Here is a 25,157-nt window from a genome sequence, read left to right on the forward strand (position 1 = left end):
TCCTTGCCTTGGAGTAGTATATACAATAGATTAGATTAGATTAGATTTAACTTTATTGTCATTGCACATGTGGGTACAAGGCAACGAAATGCAGTGTAATGTATAACAATAATGTATGCATGTGGTAATCAGCCCCAATAGATATACATGTAAATAAACAAAATACGCAGACTGGATTGAAAATGGCACTCCAATTAATAAAATTGCTAGTAAACCATACTCGAATGCAGCAAATGCCATTTAATATTTATTTAAACATTTCATTCTGCTTATAAACATGTCAATTATTTTTTGCAATAATAAATGTGTAACAAAGTTCGTAGATCGGGAAGAAGGAGGCGGGATCCAGCGAACATTTAAACATAATTTTAATAATAAAATAAACACAAAACTGAAAATAACGCGACAGCCCCTCACTTACGACTGCTGCGCACAATCAAAACAACATAAATCCAGGCCTGGTATTACTCTGGTTTTGTTAACTTACAAGTTCCATATCTGCAGCCATCTGCAAACACACAGAAAACAGAAGTTTGCTCATGTCAAGTAAAGGTCAGTGTTACTAAATCAGTGACTAAACATCCTTCTTCCCCAAATGTTACATTTTAAGAATACACAACTCGAGACTCCTCATTTCTTTCATCATCTTCCCCTTTACTCTTCTGTTCTTTTTTCCTCACCATCATCTTCCTCCTCCGATGTCTCATCACTGTCATCGTCCTCAGCCCTGAGTGTATAAACACACACGGGTTACTTCAGCTGACTTTCATTTTAACATAAATTTATAACAGAATAAGAAAAAATACAGAGTCTCACTGGACTGGTCTGTTGAGATTCACAAAGTCTCTTCCTGAGTCCACATCGAAACGATCTGGACAAATTTTAAATAAATACACACACACAAACATCAAAGTTAATATGTTCAAAACACTTACAGTACATTTGACTATTTTAAATTACCAACTCGTACCTATATCCTCTTCCTGAGGGGTGGCACTGAGAAACTCTTTCTCCAAAGCAAGTAGTTCCTCTTCTGATTGGCTGGAAGCGTAATGCTCTAGAAGAGTCTTATTCAGTTCAAAAAATCCCAAGCCCCACTTAAACTTCCTCAGCAGGAGCACAGCAAGGTCACGAAATCCTGATGCATTATCACAGACAAACAAATTCAACATCTAGCAAATTTGCACAATTTAATCTCAACTGCTGTCATTTAACATGCACTACCGTTCACAAATTTGGGATTTTTAAAAATGTTTTTAAGAACAGTCTCTTATAGTCACCAAGGCTAATAAATATTTGATCAAAAATACAGTTAACAGTAATATTTTGAAATATTATTATAATTTCAAACAACCATTTTCTATGTGAATGTATTTTAAAATGTAATTTATTTCTGTGATCAAAGCTGAATTTTCAGCATCATTACTCCAGTGTCACATGATCCTTCAGAAATCATTCTAATATGCTGAGGTGCTGCTCAACAACATTTCTGATGATTATCAATGTTGAAAAGATGTTTTGGTGATTATTATTTTTTTGTGAGGTGTTGCATTTTTTAACTATTCTTTGATAAATAGAAAGTTCAGCATACAGCATACAGACCTACAAAACACATAAGACAGAATAGCAGCAATAGAGAAATCTATAGCTAGGAGCTGCTTAGCCACAATGCAGAAGGTGGCGGCATAAGCCTCGATGCAGGACTGCTTGCACGGCTTTCTGTAGTTTACAGGGTTTGCTGCGACCAAGTATGGCAAAAGTCTCGGATGTGAGCCAGTCATTTTGCTGAAAGGCGTGTCTTCGAGTCGAGCCCATGAACAGTCAATCACAGCTAGACCACCCTTTGCCACAATCTCCCTGGAAATTAAAAATATTATTAATTAAATACTGAGACAAATGTTTGTGTTTTTTCATTTTTATCTACAATACCGAAAGTTTAGGGTCGATAAGATTTCTTAATGTTTGTGAAAGAAGTCTCTTCTGTGAACCAGGCTGTATTAATTTGATCAGAAATACTGTAAAAATGTGAAATATTATTACAATTGAAAATAACTCTTTTCTATCTGAATATACTTTAAAATGTAATTTATTCCTGTGATGCAAAGCTGAATTTTCAGCATCATTCAGCATCTTCAGTGTCACATGATCCTTCAGAAATCATTTTTTTCATTTTGGGGTGGAGTAACTCTTTAAGATGAATCGCTTGATGTATTCCCCAAAAGTCGCTTTGAATAAAAGTGTCTGCTAAATGAATAAATGTAAAAAAAGCCTTCTGAACGGTAGTGTACAGAAATGTTGGGATGAGATTCACTATTGAACATTACTATAAAATTGTTAGATTTCATATTGATGATTGTTTGTAAGTGTGAATGGATTTTAAAGTGTGAATGGTAGGTGTGAATGGATTTTAAAAAACAAATAATGATTTTGTGATAATGGCCCACCTGTCTGCGGGTGTAACGTATTTGATTCCCATCGGGCTGAGTATCAGGCCACTGAAGCGCTGGTTGAGTCGCAGGCAGCGCAGAAAACCTTTCCTGGCCAGCTTCCGCCCTGTACACCGTTTCGGGTCACAGTGACCCAGATCCCACATGGCCAACTGACAGGGCAACTTCACACCTCCTGCCGCCTCTGAATCCACATCCTCACTGACTGAAACACACACACAACTCCATTATACATAACTCATGTCTGTCAAGCTTTATTACAAAAATATTAAAGAGAGTAACAGACTTCATGACATGAACCTAAACTCAGATGTTTCAAAAAGATGACATTACATGCATCCATATGATCAACCACAGCTATGACAGACCTTGCAGAGCCTCATGCATCTCCTCTGTGAAAGTTTCTAATGACTTCCCCTTCCCGTGTGTCTTTGCCCTTGTGAACCGGTTGCTCACATTTATTGTTTTTTACGTCCCATGTGTGAAACCCACCTTACTTTTGTTTTTAGGAACAACTTTCACGCGTGTGTAATGGATTGATTGTATTATACCCTATTTAACCACCTTACATCTTACAGCACACCAGTAATGCATCTACTTTACACTAAACCATGGCATAAATTATAATGTTTCTATTATTTTTATTATTATTATTTTTATTATTTATTAAACATTCATTCAAAATACAAGTATGATAGAACATATGCCAAGTAAAAGAACTAGGGGTTCAAGGATGACCAAACAATTACAAATCAAAAAAGAAAGAGTAGAAAAATAAATAAATAAGAAAAAAAATACAATAAGCTAAAATAAAAAAAATAATAATAAGAAAACAAATTACACAACCAAAACCTTTCTCTTCCCTCAAAACATAAGATAATAGTCAGATAGAAATTATACAAAAACACCAAAAAGTGAGCGTTTCTATTATTTTAGATCAAATCCTAAAGATTTATTCTGACACGCTGTTTCGTGAGGCCAAAACACGGTGACGTAATAAAACATGGCTGTTCTTAGAACCAAGCATAAAAATGTACTTAAATGATATAAAATCTAATATTATCCTCCTTTAGTTTCGGTTGTAGAATAGAAATATAAATTTTAAGCACAAAATTATGAACCAGTTATACAAAGCACACACATAATTATCGATAAAGTAAAAACGTAAGAAGACTTTTATTTTGGACAGAATGACACCCGGATGCAGCATAAAAATATTTTTTGGTTTACTGCGATCGCCACCTCTCCGATATTCACGAACGTTTTAATGAATATTTGTATTTGTGTTTAAATTAAACCGCAAAAAGGGACACGGTTAGGTCTAATAAATGTTATTCTGTCGGATATCTCTTAAATGTAACATCTTTTCGCTATAATTGATGCATTTCGCAAGCAACACGTTCATGAAACATAACATCTTCCCATCGGTAATGTTTTCAGTTCAGTCAGTCACGCCGTCTGCGCTTGACTCAGCTGTCAACTGAACAGAGATAAATAAGAAATGTAATTATTCCTCACAAACCCCGCTATTTGAAGAGTTATGGAGTGTGTATATTTAAACCTGTGCCTGTATCTGACAGCTCTGGGTAAGTGTTACAGATGGAGGCTTGTTTTATTGCATGATTAGATCATCAGATCAACAAAGCTGCATGCGGAACTAAAACTGTCCAGCGAGTTAGTTCTCAAAAGCCTCTTTAAGGCTTTACACGCAGGTTTTGTGTTGTTTTTAGGGGGGTTAGTTAATAATAATGTCAGTATCCTTTTTTGGTGTTCCAGTGGCTGTCACATCAGGAGGGAAGATGAAGATAGTGGAGGAACCTAATACATTTGGGTGAGGTGTCCTGCAAACTTTAGATTAAATATAAGATGTATTCATACAACAGACTCTGAATCTTCATATTCTTCTCACTTTGATTTTTCAGGCTGAATAACCAGCTGGTGCCTCAGAATAATCGACTGCAGGCGAAGATCAGCCCGTCTCCAGTGTCTGGACCTCCACATCTGCACAGACTGGCAGGAAAGTGCTACAACTACATTGAAGACATGTCAGTAATATCTGAACAACTTTAAAAACCATATTTAAAAAGCATATTTGCTCAAAATACATACATACCTTTATTCTATACTGGAGACTGGGGCTAGTTGTCACAGAGGCTAACTATGAGGTTTTGAGTCCAACATTTAAAGACATAAATGCTTGTTTTCAAGTTGTCACATGTGTTTTAAAATATAAAATTATTACAGTATTTTTTGGTCAAAACTTTCGTTACGGTTTCATGATTTATTTTGCATTTCATATTTGTTTTACTACTTAAATTTTACTGGAAGTTTCTGTTGTGACAACATGCCCTGCTAAAGAGCAACATTAGTTTTTTTTGTCCTGCAGTTATTGTGGAAATGTTCACAATATTTACTGAAGTGAAGTGACAACTAGCCCGTGTCTTGAGCTATACAGGTTCAGCGATGTTGATTGCATTATATGGCTTTTTTTTTTACTTTTTCATGAAAGAATTTGTATAGAAGCTTGTTTCTGCCATTAAAAAAAAAAAAAAAAGTAATTGCAACATTTTATCTCACAATTCAGATTTCTTTTTTTAATTGCGAGATGTGAACTCACAATTACAGGTTTATTACTTGCAGTTGTGGGGTATAAATGCACAATTGAAAGAACACAAAAGTCTGAATTGTGGTATAAAAAGTCACAATTACCTTTTTTTTTTTTTTTTTTTTATACGATGGCAGAAACCAGCTTCCATAATAGTAATTGTGTGCAGTTAAAAGAAACTGATTTTTTGCTTGTTTTATTTTTTAGATACAAATACGTATTTTGTCCATTTCATAATGTGACTCAGCATGAACAGAGCTTCAGATGGAATGCATACAGCGGTATACTTGGGTAATAATTTTCATAATTTATTTTATTATGCTTTATTCTATTTAGTTTAGCTTAAAACTGTAAATGTGAAATCTCTGCTGTGCGTGTGTAGTATTTGGCAAGAATGGGAGATTCAGAATAACACGTTTACTGGCATGTGGATGCGTGAAGGAGATTCATGCGGCAACAAGAACAGACAGACCAAGGTCTGTATTACATGAACACACAGTCTTTGTGTTAACTGTAATGTGAGTTTATGGATAAGTTATGAATGTAGCTGTATCTGTATGCATATTTTCTGCCAGTAAATGGTGACGTGTGATGCATGTTGAGATGTTATGTCTATATTCAAGGTTCTCCTGGTTTGTGGGAATAGCAGTAAACTAGTGAGTGTTTCAGAGCCTCAGACGTGTGTTTATTCACTGATATTTGAGACGCCACTAGTTTGCCATTCACACTCCCTCTTAGGTGAGTTAATGTCATGTGATTACAAAAAAACTAACCCACAAGTTAGTTTAACACCTATCTACAATAAACCATGTCTGATTGTTTGCTTGTCTTTCAGTGTATCCGGTTTTGAGTGAGATGTTGCAGAAGGAGTGGGATGAAATTGCTCAAGCTCGATATGAAGATCTCATCACAGAACAGGTGACACACAAACACACTGTTATAATCGTCATGCATCGGAGAACATCATAATAATAGGCATTTGTGTGTGTTCAGGGTCATAATAAGCTGCTGAAGGAGCTGTTTGAAGAGGCTGGTTTCCTGAGAAAAGCTCAACAGCCGAAAGCAGAGAAGAGCACGACGTCACTCACACATCAGAGTCTGCAGCAGTGCACACAGGTCAGACAGACAAATATTTAGTCCTAAATTTAAGATTTATGTATTGCATATAACATGTCCATCAAGTTGGATTTCATTTCATTCAACGCAATGAGATGCATATTTGTCAGTCATACAAAAATACTCACCTCAAATAATCAAAAAATCATGGAATAGTTACTATTTGCATTTATTTAATTTAATTTAATCATTTTTTTATTGCATTAATTCACATACCTTAGAATCAGTTCTTTGTCAAAGAATTAAATGTATTTAGTTAAAAAGTATGAACATGGCTAAAATACGGCTAACTGTGGAGCAAGCAATATTTAGTTAAAATGTATGAGTTGTTTCATTTATTTTATTAGTTTATTTTAACCATTTAATACAAATAAATGGAATTTTTTAATGCAAAACTTTATAATTCAAAATATATCCAAATTTGATCAAATTCATAAATGTTAAATTTAGGTCTAAATATTTTGTCCAGGACACATTCCGCTTTAGATTTGCTTGTGAATTCAACTTTTTGTTGTTGTTTTTTTCCACAGGAGTTTGTAAATCAGCGAGCAGAGATAGAGCGGCTACGATCACTTCTAACACAACATAACATCTCCTATCAGATGAAAACAGGTGAGACATGTATGCACTTCTCTCCTAATGACTCAGTGAACACCAAAAAGTCACTTAAAATGACTGAATGCATCAAATCGTTTCTTTATATATACATAAAAACTAAACATTTCACAAAAAGTAGTTTATTGACGACCTTACCGTGCATTGCTAGTGCTCAGACAGGTTAAGTGCACCAACTAAAATCTTCCTGCTCTTTCAGACAGGACACGGGATCAGGGTCCCTCACCCTTCCGGGTCCAGCACCCCCACGGTGACACCGGCTTTATGGCTGATCTGCACTAACATGCCCAGCAGGAACACAAATCATGCAGCTAAACGTTCAGGAAGAAAATACTGCTGTGAGAGAATGTATTTTATGATGTTTAAATATTTGACTTGATTAAGCATAAGCTGACAATGTATTATGAAAAATAAAGTTTGTATGACATGACAATGAAAGTGTTGTGCTATCATTTCTTAAAGTTGACTTCATTTAGTGCATGAAAAAACCTTAATGTAGATTAAACCAGCTTTTTCAAGACCACAAATGTGAATGGAGTTCTTTATTTCATGTGTGTTCATCATATTTGTGTTATTATACTTTTTTATCCATTTCTGAGTGGAAAAAAAAATTATTGCTGTACCTTTAAATGCAAAAGCTAGTTGTTTATGCTAACCTTGTTTCATTATGAAATCGAGACTTGAATTCATGACTTGGATTTGTGCGTGTGGATCCAGTATTGAGGTTTGATTCATGAATGAAAAAAATTTTTTTTTATTATTGTTGGTGGTTATTTTTTCTGATGGAGGGGATTTTTTGTAGTATTTTTTTTTTAACTGGAACATAATTTAAACGCAATTTAAATAAGTATAACCTATTTAAAATAAATACAAAAAGCAGTAGCGTATTTAACAAAAAAGTATTTTACTACAAAACCAAATATTTCAAGAACTATTTTGAGTGATGACTCGTTTGATTGATGAATCATTCTGTGAATTGTTGCATTAAAATGAACTGTTCGAACGAACCGATTCGCTACCATGACTCGAACGTCTACTTGTGATTTGAATCACTAGATGGCAGCATCCAAAGCGTTATCTTTTTCACATTTCAGCACAGTTTTCTGCTTTGTGTAAACAAGCCAAGTATTTTAGCCAATATAGCTCTGACATTTACACAGAAATACCCTTCTCTCACACTCCAGGCTTTTATTTGCTCCTGTCCAACTCTCCCTTTCCTCTGCTCTGACCGTCACTAGACAGCATTAGCAGAACAAACAGCCCACATCCAGCTCAAACCGCAGATCACAGACAACACCCTCAAGCAATCCGTGTCAGGCCTGTGGTTTCTCTTTGGTAGTAAATAAATCAGATGTAATATCTTAGGATGTAGCCACTGTCTTGTTAGAAGGCGACCGAGGCAGAAGAGAAGACCTTCAGAGAGTTCGGCTGAAAATGACCAGACCGTGAAAAAGAAAATCCAATTACACAGAGACAGCCGAGCCCACCCGAGAGCAAATACATCTCGATTCTTACTTCTCCTTCAGCATCTGCCCATGCAAAACGCGCCACCGTGATTGCTATGCAGTTCCTAAGGTGTTCTGGTTTTAACCCTGTGTGGTATTATGTTAAATTTCCCTGATACGATTGTTCTGAGTCTAACTGAGTCTATTTGGATTCAACACAATTCACCAAAAATCTTCAAAGAATAAATAAATAAATAAAATAAACCTTTAACATCAATACTTCTCACACATTACAAAAGAGCAAAATAAGGACATATTATAAAAGAATATTGTAAATATCATTTTAATATATATCTTCATATATTTTTTTTTATTTGCATTTTTTTTTTTTGTTGTTGTTGAAGCTCAAGAAATAAAATGCCCTTTTTTGACACAGCACATATTTCTTTGAATAAAAGTGTCTGCCAAATGCATAAATGTAAATACCCTCAGAGGGTAGAGAAAATGACAACAAAATACATAAAACGTTTAATATATGTGTGTGTGTGAGTGCGCGTGTGTGTATATATGGTGTGTATATATATATATATATATATATATATAAATTTTTTTTTTTATATATTTTTTTTTTTTTATTTTTTATTATTTATTGGGGGGGGGATTTATTTTTTTGGGGGGGGGGCAAAATATATTTTAAACATATATATGTTGTAAACAGTGAAACAGTAAAAGTTTAAAATATATTTTTCACCTTCATATATCAAAATATACTATAAAATATATTTTAATATATTTCAGAGGCGAGAGAATACATTTACAATCAAATGGATTTATAATGAGTTCATAATGTTCAACTTTTATATATATGTATATATATATATATGTATGTTGTATTATATTTTGTATATAATGCCCCCCCCCACATTCCACAACACTTTGCAGGCACATTCACGTCTCTCAAAAATGTTTTACATAATAACAAAAACAACAATCATAATAACTATTATTATTATTATTATTATTCAGATTTTAAAAATCACATTATATTAAGAATTATTATACTGTTTTACTACTAATAATAGTTGGTATTTCTAATTTAATTATTTGTAATAATTTATTATTATTATGTGTGACCTTTATATATATATATATATATATATATATATATATATATATATATATATAATGTGTACATTACATCATCAGTCTCTTCAGAATTTCAGATGACTCATAAAACTCCCTAGTTAATATCGAACAGCTCTGAATGGGAGCTTAGCAAACCAACGAGTACTTTTCCTCCTAAAGCTGTTCAGATTGATTTTTGAGGAAAACATTTAAAGCTGACGAACACAGAAAGGTCAGCGCTGACGCTTCCGTCAGGCTTTTGTCAAGGCTTCAGCACCTGTCACTCAAACCTCAGGTGGGTAATTAAGGCTTTCATCTAATTAGATCCAAGCAACAAAATACAGCAGTGACATTCAGCGTGAAATCCCTGAACTTCACAGTTGTCTTCTGGTGATTTCACGACATCACAGGAGATGAAGAGGACAACAAACATGCTGGAGGCATGTCTCTTCAGAAATGCCAGGAGATTTGGTTCTCAAGAGATCCGTGACCTGCTGAAGGCAGTCAAGGGCTCTGGATCAGGGATGTTCAGCGATTACAGGACTGGGAAGATCCTCAAAGACAGCTGAGAGTGTGAGCTGCTCAGTTCTTAATGAATTCATAAAAGCAGGTCTACACACCAAATCTTTGGATTTGTTTTTTGAGGAGGGCCGTCAGGCAGTAGAGCGACGGAGAGCGAGATAAACGGGTCTCTGTGGAGATGCAAAACACAAGCTGTGAGCAGTGCAGTTCAACACACTGTAACCGTGATGTTATTTCAGTTACTGAATCACTGAGCACACTCACTAAACAGCCACCGATAAAGGGATTGTTATGTTTACATAAGATTATTATATAAAATAATATTATATAATATATAATAATTACTACATAATAATAATGTAATTATTCCCATAATGATTTCAGATTTAATATAATAAAAATAACAATTAAACATAAAAATAATTACTATTATTATTATAGCACATAACAAAAACAACTAATTTATTATAATGTGCCACTTTTATAATAATTGTAATGCAATAGAAATATACATTTATTTATTCTTATTATTGTCATGTGGTTTATAATAATATTAATTAATAATGATTATTATTATATTTTTATTATTATTATTATTATTATTTCTATTTTAATATAATAATGATAATTTAATACAAAATGTTGACAATAATTCTGATGATTTTTAATAATTAGAATTTATTATGTTTATTATTATTATGGCACATAATAACAAAAACAACAAACTTAATAATAAATATTATTGCTATTATTTTACTAATCTAAATAATAATAGTAACAATAATAGTACATTGCTATATTATAGTATATTATAATATAATATAATTTTTGTATTTAGATTTAAATAATAATAGATCATTTTATTGCGCGCCAATTTTTTATTATTATTGATAATTTTATTGCGCGCCAATTTTTTTATAATTGTAATTAAAAAAATTTTATACATTTTATTTTTGTAATTTAATTATAATTGATTGTCATTATTGTTATTATTCTTAACAATAAAGTGTTTATAAACATTTTATAATTGTATATTTTTTTATAATAATTGTTAGCATGTGCCACCTTTATAACAATAATAATATTAACTATTATTATTATTACTGGAGGATGAAGTTTACAGTTGTATAAGATTAATGCTAAAGTTGTTGCACCTTACCTCATAATGCTATGTCTAATTAATATGAAATAATTATTGTGCAATATGTGGGCTTGCTGGGCAGACATTAGTAACAGTTTTTTACATTTGAGCCCATATTTTATAAGACATATTGTTCTGGGAAAGAAAAAAACACGTCGACCTGGATAAAGTGAGGAGACAACAACTTAAACTAGGACAAAAAGTGTGAAGCAGAAGATAAGAGAGGCGTAATGAAAGGAGAAAGAGGCGTAACACAAGCAGAGGTGAGATTATTCTGTATTTAGGCTTTCAGACGCTTCTTGCTGCTGTTCTGAATGGGAGGAAACATCACCATAGATTTACTTTATATCAAGTTAAAGTAGCAAAAGAAGTTTTTAAATTTCAGTTAGTTTGAGGTTTAAGGCTTTGATGATTAAGTATATATCTTGACTGAAATGTAAAACGCTTTAGATAAAAGCATCCTGCAAATGCATAACTGTTGCACTCTCATACATAATAAAGAAAAATCACAATTTAGTATGCAAAGAAATGTTAAACAGAAGACCAATCAAAGCTGAAGTATGTAAATATCACAGTGATGTCATCATTGTCAATTAGGTTTTAGATAACGGACATTTTAAACCAATGAATGTCAGTGGGGGATTTTGATACACGTGAAAGTATTTGTTGTGCTCCGTTGTAGTTATAAACTTCATTACTGTATTTCATGAGAATAATCATTGAGATTAATGAGAATGAGAGAAAAAATATATGTTTTGATCCGTTGTAGTAATTGTGAGTTATTGTTAAAAAAATGAAAGATTAAGATGCTTTTTTTGTTTTTATTAAAATATATTTGTTGTTCTGAGTTTTAGTATATAGTTGTGAAGGCAACGTGTCTCTTCTGTTTAGTTTAACTTGATGTTCTAATATAAGAATTATTTATAAAAAAAATAAATAAGAAAAAACTAAAAAAAAAAAAAAAAATCAAAAACAGACTAATCTAATAAAAATGACAAAAACACAACAAAATTACCAAAACTTAAACAAAAATTAACAAAAATTAACAAAATAAGTATATAGATAATATATATATATATATATATATAGATATATATATATATATATATATTTAAATAATTACTTAAATGTTATCAAAAATTAACAAGGAAACAAAAAAAAAAGTTTTAATTTCGTGTAACAACATATACTGTAGGCTATTTCCAGTAACATTTATTTTATATTTTAATTATTTAATTAATTATTTTATATTTTATTAATGAAGTTTTAATAATTTATTTACTTAATAATTTAATTATGTTTTTTAAATATATTTTTTTTAAGTATTAAAAAAAGCTGTCAAGGCAATATTTCTCATTTTCATTTAGCTTAACTACCAAAATAAATAAAATCAACAAAACTATAGACAAAAAAAAATAATAATAATTCTAATAAAAATGACAAAAACACAACAAAATTACTAAAACTAATTTTAAAATAATGCAAACATTCAAAATATGAATTCAAAAAATTACGATAGCATCTCAATAACACGCATTAGGGGTGCACAGGAATGAGAACTTGGGTGAAAAAAGTGCTTTAGTGTCACAATGCAAAGCAGATCTAAAAATAAGTTTGATGTTCTGCATTAAATCAGGGGTGACAATGAAGCCTGAATGACAGGACGCTGCTGGCTCGAGGGGCTCTGTGATCATGTGGCCGCTGGATGAGCGCATCTGACATCCCTAAAGGGACCCTGGATGCAGCGAGACACAGACAGCATCCGAGAGCGGAAACGCAATGAAGTAGGTCATTCATGCATAGATACGCACGCATGCACCCCCTCCCCTCCATCTCTCTCTCTCTCACACACACACACACACACACCAGCTCCGCGTGCTCCAGCGGCTTCTTTCAGAAGCACACAAAGACAGCAGAACACACTCAGCCGGACGCATGGCAGAAGCGGACCGCTTTTCCCACATGAGTGCAGGATGTAGAGAGCTGGAGTGCTGAGGAAACTCATTTTTTGATGATAGATCATCATGGTTTTTTGGATGAATTTCTAGCAGGGTTGAGAACAGGACGCGGTGTTTGGATGCAGGAACATGAGGGAGAGAGACAGCAGGGCACGGGCAGGTGAGTTCAGCTCATCACTGACGTGTCTATTGATTTCTTTTGTTTGGAGACGCTTGGCTCGGACCTGCTGCACTTGCGCTGTTGGGCACATCGTGTATTCATGTGTTTTTGTTGTTGTTGTTGATGATTTCAGGGTCAGATGCTGTAGGTGTGATTGTTATAATAACACCAAAGCATATGAAGTACAAAAACAGACATGGTGAAAAAGGGAAAGGAAGGCGAAAGAGAATAATAAAAAAGGTAAAATATTGAAATTAAAATTAAAAAATAATAAAAATGGAATGAGAATTAATTTAATCTGATGCTTTTAGCATTTAGATATTTGCTGTTTGAATGTAAACATGAGTTTGCATGTTTGTGCGTTGTGTGTGAAATGAATGTGATTTGTTAGGGAGGTCAGGTCAAAGGTCACCTTCAGGTGTTGACCTTAGGGTCAGTTTCATATTAAGGGAGGTAATTATGTTTAGTATAGTAGATTGCTTTCAAGATGCATCAATACAGAGAAAGCGAATTATAGATTTTACACTCGGTCTGAGATTTAAATTCAGTCTGACTAAATGTATATTTTGCATTTTTATTTATTCATGTTTACGGCTCATTCCCTGGGGATCAAACCCATGACTTTAGCGTCAGTGAACTGAATATGCAATTGCAATTGAATTTATACATTTAAATTAGATTTTTAAATATTAATTGTATGTACTGGCATTAAATAGAATGAAATTACAAGAAACTGCTTTATATGTTTAGTATGTATAATATATGTAATATCTTATATATGTATAAGCAAGTTATCATACAGACAACATATGGGCAATTTCCAGAACATGCCACCTATAGAAAAATATTTTTAATTTGCAATTATTTATGTATAATAAATATTTCATATATTATATTTTTAAATATAACATTATTGTATGAATTAAATGTTTTTCCACAAAAATAATTATTTATGTATAATAAATATTTCATACCGCCTAAAAGCCATTTGAAAATTTCCTTTAAAATAGCATTTTTATTCGGCTGCTGTGTTTATGTTAGAACTTTAATGTCATGAATAGTTTCTTCTCATTGCCATTAAAGTGAAATAACTTAACATAAACACAGGAGCTTGATAAGATAAAAATGCTAATTTCAGAAGAAAATTTCAGATGGCTTTTAGAGGGTTTTGCATCTGAACTCTTCATATATAGAAAATATGAACAATATATATTACTGACATATATTAAATATATTAATGACCTTTTTTTTTCTTGTTTATAATATAACAACAAATTCATGTCTTTAATTGTAGTGGAAAAAACACTGCATTTACTCTAATTTAAAAAGTCAAAGTCTTTATAATGGAGCTAATTAACATTAAGACATTTTATAAGTTTACATTCCTGCCAAATTTGTTGTTTTGCTGGATTCATGTGAATTTCTTTGAATTGGAATTCCTTTTCCTGTCGTTCCAATTCAATATCTATGTTGCAGCCCAATCAATTCAAATTCCATCTCATGAACTGAAACTGAGACCATTTCTTAATTCTGGCTTTTGCTCTGGCGGTTGAGCTGAATGAAGGGCCAGAGAGAACGGCTGGTGGTTTAATGCAGTAGAAATCAAAGGCTGGCAATGACCTCTAGAGAAAATGAGAATGTTCCTGAATCAATTTCTCATTTGTTTCTCAGTCAGGGGTTAAAGTGGGCAGGATAGCAGGGGTTGGGCTCATCAGAACTTCTGGCAGGTCATCTTAAGGTCGTCTGGCATCTTCATCTGTTGTTGTTGTGGTTGTGCAGCGCTGATGCTCACCCGAGGGTCTTCACTATGCATGATGCTGATAACGTGAGGCCTCATATAGGTCACTGCTTTATTCCCGTGAGGAGCTTGATTCAGTTAGTGCCCTTTGCTGTTGTTGAAATATTCACAAAGATTTTACTGAGAGCATCAAGCCAGGTACAAAAACAGAGTGTAGGTAGAGTGTTGACGAGAGGAAAGAAAAGAGGACACAGACACTAGAGAGAAAGAGAGAGAGAAGAATAAAAAGAGAAAGACAAATGATGCCAACAAGGAGCTCTGTAATACCAGGAGAGAGTTCTTCGCCAGGATGCAGTTCCTCTTGAAATGAGTTTGTGTTCAAACAATAGTGTGTGTGTGTGTGTGTGTGTGTGTGTGTGTGTGTGTGTGTGTGTGTGTGTGTGTGTGTGTGTGTGTGTGTGTGTGTGTGTGTGTGTTTCTCAGTGCCCAGGTGGGGGTTCTCTCAGCGGGACGGGGCAGTGGGACGGGCGGCGCTCCGGTCGGGGACATGCAGGCGCTGTCAATCACATCTCTCTCCGCCTCGGAGCTGGAACAGCAGTATGAGCTGATCGCTCCTTTAGGGAAGGGCACCTATGGCAAAGTCGACTTGGTGGTGCATCGGACACAGGGTGAGTCTGTGTAAAAAATGAGGGAGTGGCGTTCCGATTTTCTTTTTTATGAATGTCCTGCATAGCTGCTCCTCTCCATGCAACAGAAGTGAATGGAGTTGGAAGCTGTCAAGCCCTAAAAATGTTTCAAAATAATATTATGATAGTATATAATTATGCGACAAGCCAAAATTTAAATTACTATTCACTGAAATCTAAGCTGTAGCTATAAGATATAAATCTCATTTACCCATGTGCAGGGTTATTATCATTAATTAAAATCAAAACTACATACATTAAAAATATTTTTGTTATTTAAAATAAACCTTAATTGAAATAAAATCAAATTTAAAAAAATGTAAAATACTAAAAATATTTGCAAATGCAAAAATTTTCTGTTATTTCATTTAACCTGAAGTGCTAAAATAACTAAAACTGAAAAATCAATCAATCAATCAATAAAAAAAATTAGCCATAAAAAACAATAAAAATGTAAAAAAAAATTAAAAAGGAAAAGTAAAAATATAAAAATAAAAACAAATTCAAAATATCAATAAAGAGTTTGAGTTTCACTTGGTATAAAATAAACAAAATAAAATAAACTGAAATAAAATACAATAAAATATAAAAATAAACATATATTTCAGCTAAAATAATTAAAACTGAAATAAAAAAAATTACATAGACATTTAAAAAACTAATAAAAATAACAATCACACAAAAATAGAACTTAAAATGAAATAAAAATGAAAAAAAAAAAAAAAAAAAAAAACCTAATTGAAAATATTAATTAAATGTATATCAACGATACTAAAACAACACTGGACTTCACTCTAAAAAATAAAGGTTATTGGCATCAGTGGTTCCATGAAGAACATTTAACACCCATAGAAACTTTTCATTCCACAAAAGGTTCTTTATTGTGGCAAACGTGTATTTAGACTATTAAAATGTTCTTAAAAACAGTGTGAGAATTGTTCTTTTTTGGGAACCAAAAGTGTTTCTTCTGTGGCATCACTGCAAAAACCACTTTTGGAACCTTTATTTTTAAGATGTACAGTATCATATTTCATTCAGCATTATTTTGTGTATTTGCAGGTACTAAGCTGGCTCTTAAGTATGTGAGTAAGAACAAGACGAAGTTGCGCAGTTTTCTGCGTGAGTACAGCCTGACGGCCGCGCTGGGCTGCAGCCCGTTTATCATCAAAGTTCTGAACGTGCTGTTTGAGACGGAGGACAGCTATGTGTTCGGACAGGAGTATGCACCTGCAGGAGATCTGTTCGACATCATCCCACCTCAGGTACCACAGCACCTCGTTATTAACACCACCATCTTTACATCGCAAATCACATTTTTAGTAATGCATTTGTTGCCTGTAGCACTATCAAAAATTCGACAAACTCAACTGACAAATAAAAATCATTTTTATGAAAAAATCATTAAGAAGGATTAATTCTATTTTATATAAAGAAAAAATAAAAGCAATTTAAATGAAAAAAAAAAAAAACTATTAACAATATTGGTTAATTTAATATTAAATATTTATACATCATTCTAGTATTAGTTTACAACAAGGGTGTCCACGTTTTTTTTTTAAAGGAGGCCAGATTCGATGATGTGGACACTCTGAGGGGCCGGTTGCTTCTCCCTTTATGACATTAGCTTGAGTTTGGTTGAGGATGTAAAACTTTTCTCCACATTTTTGAGGATTTGTTCAGTATTAAAAAAAAAAAAATTATAAAAATGCCCGGGGAATATGCATAGCAATGAATGCTGGGTATCTGAATTCTGAAGACATCTGTGGAGTACAACAGGCACATGCACATGATCCAGCTTTCGATTATGGAAAACTAGGTGGATCAAAGTCAACTGCTTACTCCCTTACAGATTAAGAGCCTGTGCTGTATTTCTCTCTGTATCTCCTCCGCTCTAAACTGTGGTTTGTGTCTCTGTCTCTGTCCAGGCCGGTTTGCCGGAGGAGATGGTCAAGCGCTGCGTTCAGCAGCTGGGTTTGGCTCTGGATTTCATGCACAGCAAGAGTCTTGTCCATCGGGATGTGAAGCCAGAAAACATTCTGCTTTTCGACCGTGAGTGTCGACGTGTGAAATTGGCAGATTTAGGTATGACACGGCGGGCAGGCAGCCGGATCAAGCGGATCAGCGGCACCATCCCATACACCGCCGCCGAGGTGTGCCAGGCCTCGGTATCGGAGGGAATCGTGGTGGCGATGACCCAGGACGTGTGGGCATTCGGAGTTCTGCTGTTCTGCATGCTGACGGGAAACTTTCCGTGGGAAGCGGCATTGCCTAGCGATGCATTCTTTTCGGAATTTCAGCGATGGCAGCGGGGGGCATTTCCTCCCGGCATTGTTCCCTCCCAATGGCGGCGGTTTTCGGACGATGCATTGCGCATGTTCGGTCGGCTGTTGGCGCTGGAGCCAGAGCGGCGCTGTGGGGTTAAAGAGGTCTTCTACTTCCTCAAATACGACCTGCTGAATCATCACCGCCGCAGAGCTTCCTGTAGGGCTTCTAGGGGCGGTTCCGCACGTTGCTCCGCCCACAGACACGCAGAGCCCTCTCCACCTTCAGGAACTTCCTGTCTACGCCCCACCCCCCTCAAACGTAGCATCCTGTCCGAACCGCATTCTTCTAGGGAGGAGTCCTCCAAAAGCCCGTCGCCCAACCGCCAAGACAAGAGCAAAGTAATGATGACCACTCCTATTGAGATTTGCGTATGAAGCCAAAACTGGATACAGCCGCAAAAAGGTAGCAATATTGCTTCAGAATTACTATTGGGAAAATGTTTGCACAGGAACGACAACGTATTTCATGATGGAAGTTCATAGAACGGCCACGAATGTCAAAATAGCAAACTATTACAAGGTGACTTTGAAACCTAGCTAATGTAAACTAAAAGACATAGCTTTGGTAGGTCACTTTAGCACTAGAAATGAATCCGTTTCACTAGGAAACCGTGGTGAATTAATTCAAACTGCTTTCATTTTAAAGGAATAGTTCACTCCAAAAAGAAATGGAAATTCTGTCATCATTTACCTCATGTCATTCCAAACCCTTATGATTTTCTTCTTACTCAAAACATGGAAGAAATACTGCATGATGGATCCTGAAATTACATAAGAGTACCATATTCTGAGTCCTCTAAAGCCATATGTTAGATTTATGTGAGGAAAAGTCCAAAATTTAAGTCATTATTGACCAATAAGTCTACAAATTGTACCTGTAGGAGTGCAGCAGCTGGGTCAGTACCCTTAAAGGGACAAATTTGTTCTATTTTTACCACTAAAAGTATATTAGTTCTACAGAGTAGTATATATTGTACTAATATGAACCTTTTATGGGTAAATTAGGTAAATTAATACCCTAAAGGTAAACTTGTTGATTGATTTTTCTGAAAGTTGAAGATGCATTGCGTCTGGTCATTGACATCAGGTCTAATGTATCTAAATGTGTTGTATTTGAATTGAATGACCTTTGAGAGACACTGCATGAGGAAAACATTTCAACCCAGTTTTTGGTCTGTTTCTCACTCAAAGCTGATCATCATGTGGCTTTGCAAGACTTATTTATATATTATATATTTTATAGTTGTATAGTAATCGTTTTATTGTGCTTTTTGTCTTTCTGGGAGCAAGTGTTATTTTATTATCATTGACACTATCATTACAGTTTTTGTTGATATTTTGAATCAGATTTTGTTTTTCAGATTTTCTGGATTTAATTTTAATTTCTGTTCATGTTTTAGCATTTTTTTTAAGATGTCTATACATATTTCGTTTTTAGTTTTAGTTTATTTAATTTGTGTTATCATGAACTTCAACCTAAAGTAAAAGACAATGAGAACTTGATTGGCAACTTTATTGTATATTCAGTTAATGGATTCTTTTATATTTTTAGATTTAAATGACATGACATGAAGTAAATGATGTTAGGTGAACTAATACTTTAATTATATATAGTGGCTTCTAGGGCTGTATGATTAATTAAAATAAAACCATAATTGGTTTGGTGTGATGATCAAATTTTAAAGGCTGTGGTTTAAATAAAATGAAACAGAAATAAAAACAAAATACACTTATTTTTAATAAATACTTGGTTTTTCATTTACTGTAAAATAACAGTAATATTAGTAAACTTATTTAGTTATTTATTTATTTATTTATTTATTTATTAGTTATAATAATAAAAATGATAACCAATTAAAATATATATATATATATATTTATATATATATATATATATATATATATATATATATATATTAAAATATATATATATATTAATAAATAACACAATGTTTGGACAAATTTTGTGGCCCAATCACAATTTTTGACTTTTATCATAAAATTGCAATTTAATCCAAATCGCACAGCCCTAGTGGCTACCATATTATCATAAGCACTTAACTTTCTTATAGTGCACTGATACTCAGAGTAGCTCACTTAAGATATGAAGATACTAAATGCAATCTTTTCTTGGTGGATCATCATGTGAACTTCAAACCAGCCTTTGACAAATCATACATGTGCACCAATAGAAGAATAAGATATATTTTATACTGGATTTTTTTAGTTTTACGAGACAACCGGATGCCACCATCACCTGGAGGAACTTCCCAAGAGACAGAGGACATTTTAATCAGTCTTCAAAGCTTCCTCTCCTGAGTTTTTTAAGAGTAACAGTCTCCATAGATCACAGGGATTTTATTAAGTCTCTTTGTATTTGATGTGTGCATTCAAACAACTTTCTATGAGATCTTTGAAGAAATGCATCAGGAGCTGCTCGTTTTCCTGGGAGGTTTTAGATAAACAGTCGTGATCTTAACAGCTCAACTGAGACCAGTCTTCTGTGTTCTCATATAATGGGTCAATTAGGTAAGGGAAGCCTTAAGGGATCATTAGAGAACACAAGAGCATCTGCTCCCTAGAACATTGTGACTGTGTTTCGTCAGGTAGTGCTAATTTGTAGCTTTTTTTGTATCAGAGAACAAATGATCAATTAACTCACTTCTACAGACTCTTTTTAGTCTTAAATTAAAGTGTATGTTTACATAGGATGCATTAGATATTAAGGTGGTATAGAGCAGTTTAAGTCTTAATGTTTGAGCTACAATGTTTGTGTTGCAAATGAGCACAAGCAATTAAAAAACAAACTCAAGGACATATAAAAAGAAAAATAAAGCATATTCTGAAGGAGTTCTTTGGTGTAAGTACAAATGAGACAATAACAATCATAAAACAGTTTAATGATGGTGATTTTTGCTCCTTTTTTTATAGGACTGTTTCTTGGTAATTTATGGTTGTTCAAACAACCTGGAATATTGACCTACAATAGTTGGTGTTTTCTATTCAAACTAAAAAAGAGTAAATATATATAAAACTAGATGTTATTAATAGCTGCTGTAAGGATTGTCATACGGTCGTAGATTGTTCTGAATGAGAAACAACTAATTAAACAGATTAAATGCACTTCATCTTTCATGTTTCTTATTTGTCATGTGACCATTTGCAATTTAAAAACTACATCAATTCAGTAGACCCATCGCCACAACATAAATAAATGCATGGATGCAAGTTAAAAAATTTGTGATTTGATTAAACCTTTTAAGTTGGAAACAATAGTTCTGTTGACATAATAATGTTGAACATCACAACAACGTAAGATTGTGTGTCATTTAAAGTCAATTTCTGCATGCATTGATTTTTTTGGTAGTAACTTGCTGAAATTATCTTGACAGCTTTGAAAACTGGGCAGTGGATTTCTAATTCCCAGCATGCTTTGCAGAGGACTGGATAAGGAGAGTAAAAGTTGAAATTAAGTGTAATTTTGTGCGTTTTTTTTGTGGGCTGTGGATTTCTAATTCCTGTGATTTTTTTTAGAGTGATGGATAAAATTGGTGTAGACACACAATTAAAGAGAAATTTTGAAGTAGAAAGACAATTCAAAACAAGTCAATACTCTGTCTTATTTATAACTTTTTTTTTTTACATTATAGTAAGGGGAAAAACTGTTAGTGTTTAATGCTGTTTGGAATCATTTGTTGTTGTTTTTTAGAATACTCAATTTGAAATTTTGTGATTATGCTACAAATTATGTTCCTCTAACTTAATGTGGTTTGTTGGTTCATTAGAAGTTGTCATAACTCAAAAAGATTGATGCAAACTCTTAATTTTCCAATGCATAGGGTATGTCCATCTCTAAACAACATGCACGCACTGAAACTATTATGGCTTTACAAATGAAAACAGTTTAGTTCTAGCTCATCATGTATCATCTGCAGTAGACCAAGCTCCCCTGGTCCGGTTTAGCAGCCATGTGAGCTCATTTATTACACCTCCAACCATTTATCCACTTCAGATAGCATGCCATCACAATGTCAAACTGTTTAAATATAACAGATTCATTGGGTTTTGTACTTGAGTGGTTTCATAGTGGAAATTATTTATGGTATGTGATTCCCTCTATCTTACTTTCATTGTCCATTATCTTTAATCTGTATCCTTCAGTCTGAATGAAGTGATGTTGTAATAAACATCTGTCACAGATAAGAAGAAAACACAGAAGATTACATAAGTGTAGCAAATGGTTTTCATAATTAGTTATATTTTGAGTCTTTCCATTATGCATTATTACAGAGAACGTAGCATATTTATAGTGTATAGCATTAATGAGATTATGGACTTTTTTACAACATTACAGTTTCCAATGTGAATTTAGATATTGTAAAAATATACAACTTTACAGAGAGGTAATGTAAAATGTAAAGCTTTACAGTCTTACAGTGCAAAGCAATGCAAATATTTACAGTGTTACAGTGAGGTTGTATAAATCTTTAGTTACAGTAAGATAATGTAAATCTTTACAGTGTTACATTTAGGTAATGTAAATATTTAAAGTGTTATAGTGAGATAATGTGAATATTTACAGTGTTACATTGAGGTAATGTAAATATTTAAAGTGTTGTAGTGAGATAATGTGAATATTTACAGTGTTATATTGAGGTATGTAAATATTTAAAGTGTAATAGTGAGATAATGTGAATATTTACAGTGTTACATTGAGGCAATGTAAATAATTAATGTGTAATAGTGAGATAATGTAAATATTTATAGTGTTACACTGAGGTAATGTAAATATTTAAAGTATTGTAGTGAGATAATGTAAATCCTTACAGTGTTACACTGAGGTAATGTAAATATTTAAAGTGTTGTAGTGAGATAATGTGAATATTTACAGTGTTATATTGAGGTAATGTAAATATTTATAGTGTAATAGTGAGATAATGTGAATATTTACAGTGTTACATTGAGGTAATGTAAATGTTTAAATAGTAATAGTGAGATAATGTAAATATTTAAAGTGTAACATTGAGGATAGTAATAGTGAGATAATGTAAATATTTAAAGTGTAATAGTGAGATAATGTAAATATTTACAGTGTTACATTGAGGTAATGTAAATATTTAAAGTGTAATAGTGAGATAATGTTAATTTTTGTTAATGTAAATATTTAAAGTGTTATAGTGAGATAATGTAAATATTTACAGTACTTCGGGCCTTTTTTTCCATTCCTGTCTGTTTTGGATAGAAACTGTCTACCAGCCAATGGCAGGGCTCAATGCCAAAACTAATGAAAACACAATTGTTCACTGGATACTGTAGACACAAACAGAGTTTAAACTGGATCAATGGCATCATTCAATTGTCCCTTATTAACATTCCCTGACATTTCACTCAGTCTGTCACTTTATTGCTTACGGCTTGATATCTGTGTGTGTCTGTATCACTACAGAAATGCAGTCTTTCATGCATAGAGACCTTTCAAAGGTGGTTTGTGTGTAATTTTAATCATCTGACAAGAGTCATGCATCATTAAAGACGTGAGATCTGCGGATAACTGACTCTTTTGCTCTCTCGCTGGCCTTTTCTCCCCGTTACTTAATTCATCTCTTTATCCTACTTCGCTTTGCATCATCTTTTGCAGCTTATCTGAAGGTCATTTAAAATAGGTCTCTCTCTCTCTCTCTCTCTCTCTCTCTCTCCCCCTCTCTCTCTAATATAAAACACTAATGAGTTGTTTCAGAGAGTAAAATAATAAATGCACAATTAGACTGCGGGGAACTAGAAAACTAAGTAGACAGTAGATGCTACCAGCCTGACAAAGTGAGTGTGACTGTGTGTGTGATGGCGGCAATGCTTGGGAGCTCATTAAGTTGTGGTGATAAGAGGTGTTCAGATTCAGTCACAAGGGAATTCAAGAGAAAAAATAAAAGAAAGAAGAAAAAGAGTGAAGCGAATAAAAAGAGGACAAAATGCAGATTAGAGCAGAGGACCTCGTTTCCAATCCTTCAAAAATCCCTCAGTAAAGAAACGCATGCAAATGTTGAATAAAACAGCAGGGAGTATTTCATCTCTCTTGGGTGTTTCTAGAACCAGTGCACAATTTACAATGTACTGTATGTTTTGTCAGTCCAAACTATTTTGTCCTCAAGATGTCCATTGTAATCTGAAATATCTTTCTTTGCCCTCTAGTTTTGCCTTTATCTACAAAGTACATGATAGCACAAACTGTAAACACAAACATCACCATAAAATCAAATATAAGCAAATATAATTGCATAAAGACTAAACTATACAGTTTTCTGCATTAAGAATATTTTCTCCAACACATTCTCACAGCAAAAATATACAATGATTACAACGAGTCTTCAGAATAAATGAATGGAAATTGAAAATGACTAATGCAAATGGTGTTCAATTAAAATAATAATAATAAAAATAAATCTTTAAAAAGTCCTGAAACAGGTTTTATTTAATTTATGTTTAACTGTAAGTACTGCATAAAAAATAAAGAAGAATAAAATATTTTTCTAAATAAATATAAAAAATTAATATATAGGAGATGCATTATGTTTAAAAATCTATTATTCTTAGTATTAAACACTAGATTTTAATATATATATATATTTTATTTGTGAAAATGTACTGTATGAAAAAAAATTATTGTACAATGATAATGATTTTTTCCGTGTAAATTAATGTAAGCAAATTGCATTACAGTAATGGAAATTAAATAATTTAGCATTATGATAATGAGAATTCAATTAAAAGAAATACATTTAATAAATTCTTTAAAAAGTCCTAAGTAGGTTTTATTTTTTAAATAGGTTTAACTGTAAGTACTGCATAAATAGAATAAAAATACATATTTTCAAATAAAAGAAAATAAATAAGAGATACACTGTAATGCTTAGTATTAAAAACATTAATTTAAAGATGTATTAAATATAACATATATGTAATTCTTGTATATAAAATGTTTATGCTGCAAAAAAAAAGTTAAACAGCATTTTTACTACTTGAGAAGTGAAAAAAAAAGTTTTATGACATCATAATACTTTAGATGGTTAGTGATTATTTTTAGTTTTTTGGAATTGTAATACTTTAGCTGAGAAGTGCTTAAAGCCCTGACTCGTTCCAAACCCGTAAGACCTCCATTCATCTTCGGAACACAGTATAAGATATTTTAGATTTAGTCATCGAGAGCTTTCTGTCCCTCCATTGAGAATGTATGTACGGTATACTGTCCACGTCCAGAAAGGTAATAAAAACATCTTCAAA

General features: G+C 33.1%; 3 protein-coding genes across 5 annotated transcripts; 2 read left to right on the top strand and 1 right to left on the bottom strand.

Moving 5' to 3' along the window:
• Positions 1-378: 378 nt before the first annotated feature.
• On the bottom strand, positions 379-3,086 carry tsr3 (TSR3 ribosome maturation factor). Its single transcript, XM_042752482.1, is given in 8 exon segments — positions 379-727; positions 817-871; positions 971-1,140; positions 1,666-1,857; positions 2,445-2,652; positions 2,816-2,868; positions 2,870-2,908; positions 2,910-3,086. Coding segments are annotated over 8 exon segments (807 nt in total). The 5' UTR covers positions 2,927-3,086; the 3' UTR covers positions 379-654.
• Positions 3,087-3,675: 589 nt separating this feature from the next.
• On the top strand, positions 3,676-7,216 carry LOC109092441 (N-acetylglucosamine-1-phosphotransferase subunit gamma-like). 2 transcript variants are annotated; one of them, XM_042752480.1, is made up of 10 exons: positions 3,676-4,033; positions 4,203-4,278; positions 4,370-4,492; positions 5,260-5,343; positions 5,435-5,528; positions 5,676-5,790; positions 5,888-5,970; positions 6,046-6,168; positions 6,699-6,780; positions 6,983-7,216. In XM_042752480.1, exons 1-10 carry the CDS (start codon positions 3,988-3,990, stop codon positions 7,063-7,065), a joined length of 909 nt encoding a protein of 302 aa, XP_042608414.1. In that variant the 5' UTR covers positions 3,676-3,987; the 3' UTR covers positions 7,066-7,216. The 2 variants fall into 2 exon arrangements, with proteins under 2 accessions (XP_042608414.1, XP_042608415.1); XM_042752481.1 differs by having other exon boundaries at positions 3,679-4,033; positions 4,224-4,278.
• A 5,379-nt stretch (positions 7,217-12,595) lies between these two features.
• LOC122142240 (serine/threonine-protein kinase SBK1-like) lies at positions 12,596-21,005 on the top strand. Of its 2 annotated transcripts, none has more exons than XM_042752159.1 (5): positions 12,596-13,134; positions 15,356-15,540; positions 16,618-16,820; positions 17,484-18,285; positions 20,110-21,005. In XM_042752159.1, the coding sequence occupies exons 1-4, from the start codon at positions 13,028-13,030 to the stop codon at positions 18,255-18,257; spliced, it is 1,269 nt and encodes a 422-aa protein (XP_042608093.1). In that variant the 5' UTR covers positions 12,596-13,027; the 3' UTR covers positions 18,258-18,285; positions 20,110-21,005. The 2 variants fall into 2 exon arrangements, with proteins under 2 accessions (XP_042608093.1, XP_042608094.1); XM_042752160.1 differs by lacking the exon at positions 20,110-21,005 and adding an exon at positions 13,268-13,374 and having other exon boundaries at positions 12,597-13,134; positions 17,484-19,179.
• The last annotated feature ends 4,152 nt before the right edge of the window (positions 21,006-25,157 follow it).

Source organism: Cyprinus carpio, chromosome B24, assembly GCF_018340385.1.
Source record: "Cyprinus carpio isolate SPL01 chromosome B24, ASM1834038v1, whole genome shotgun sequence".
NCBI classification, from domain to species: domain Eukaryota; kingdom Metazoa; phylum Chordata; class Actinopteri; order Cypriniformes; family Cyprinidae; genus Cyprinus; species Cyprinus carpio.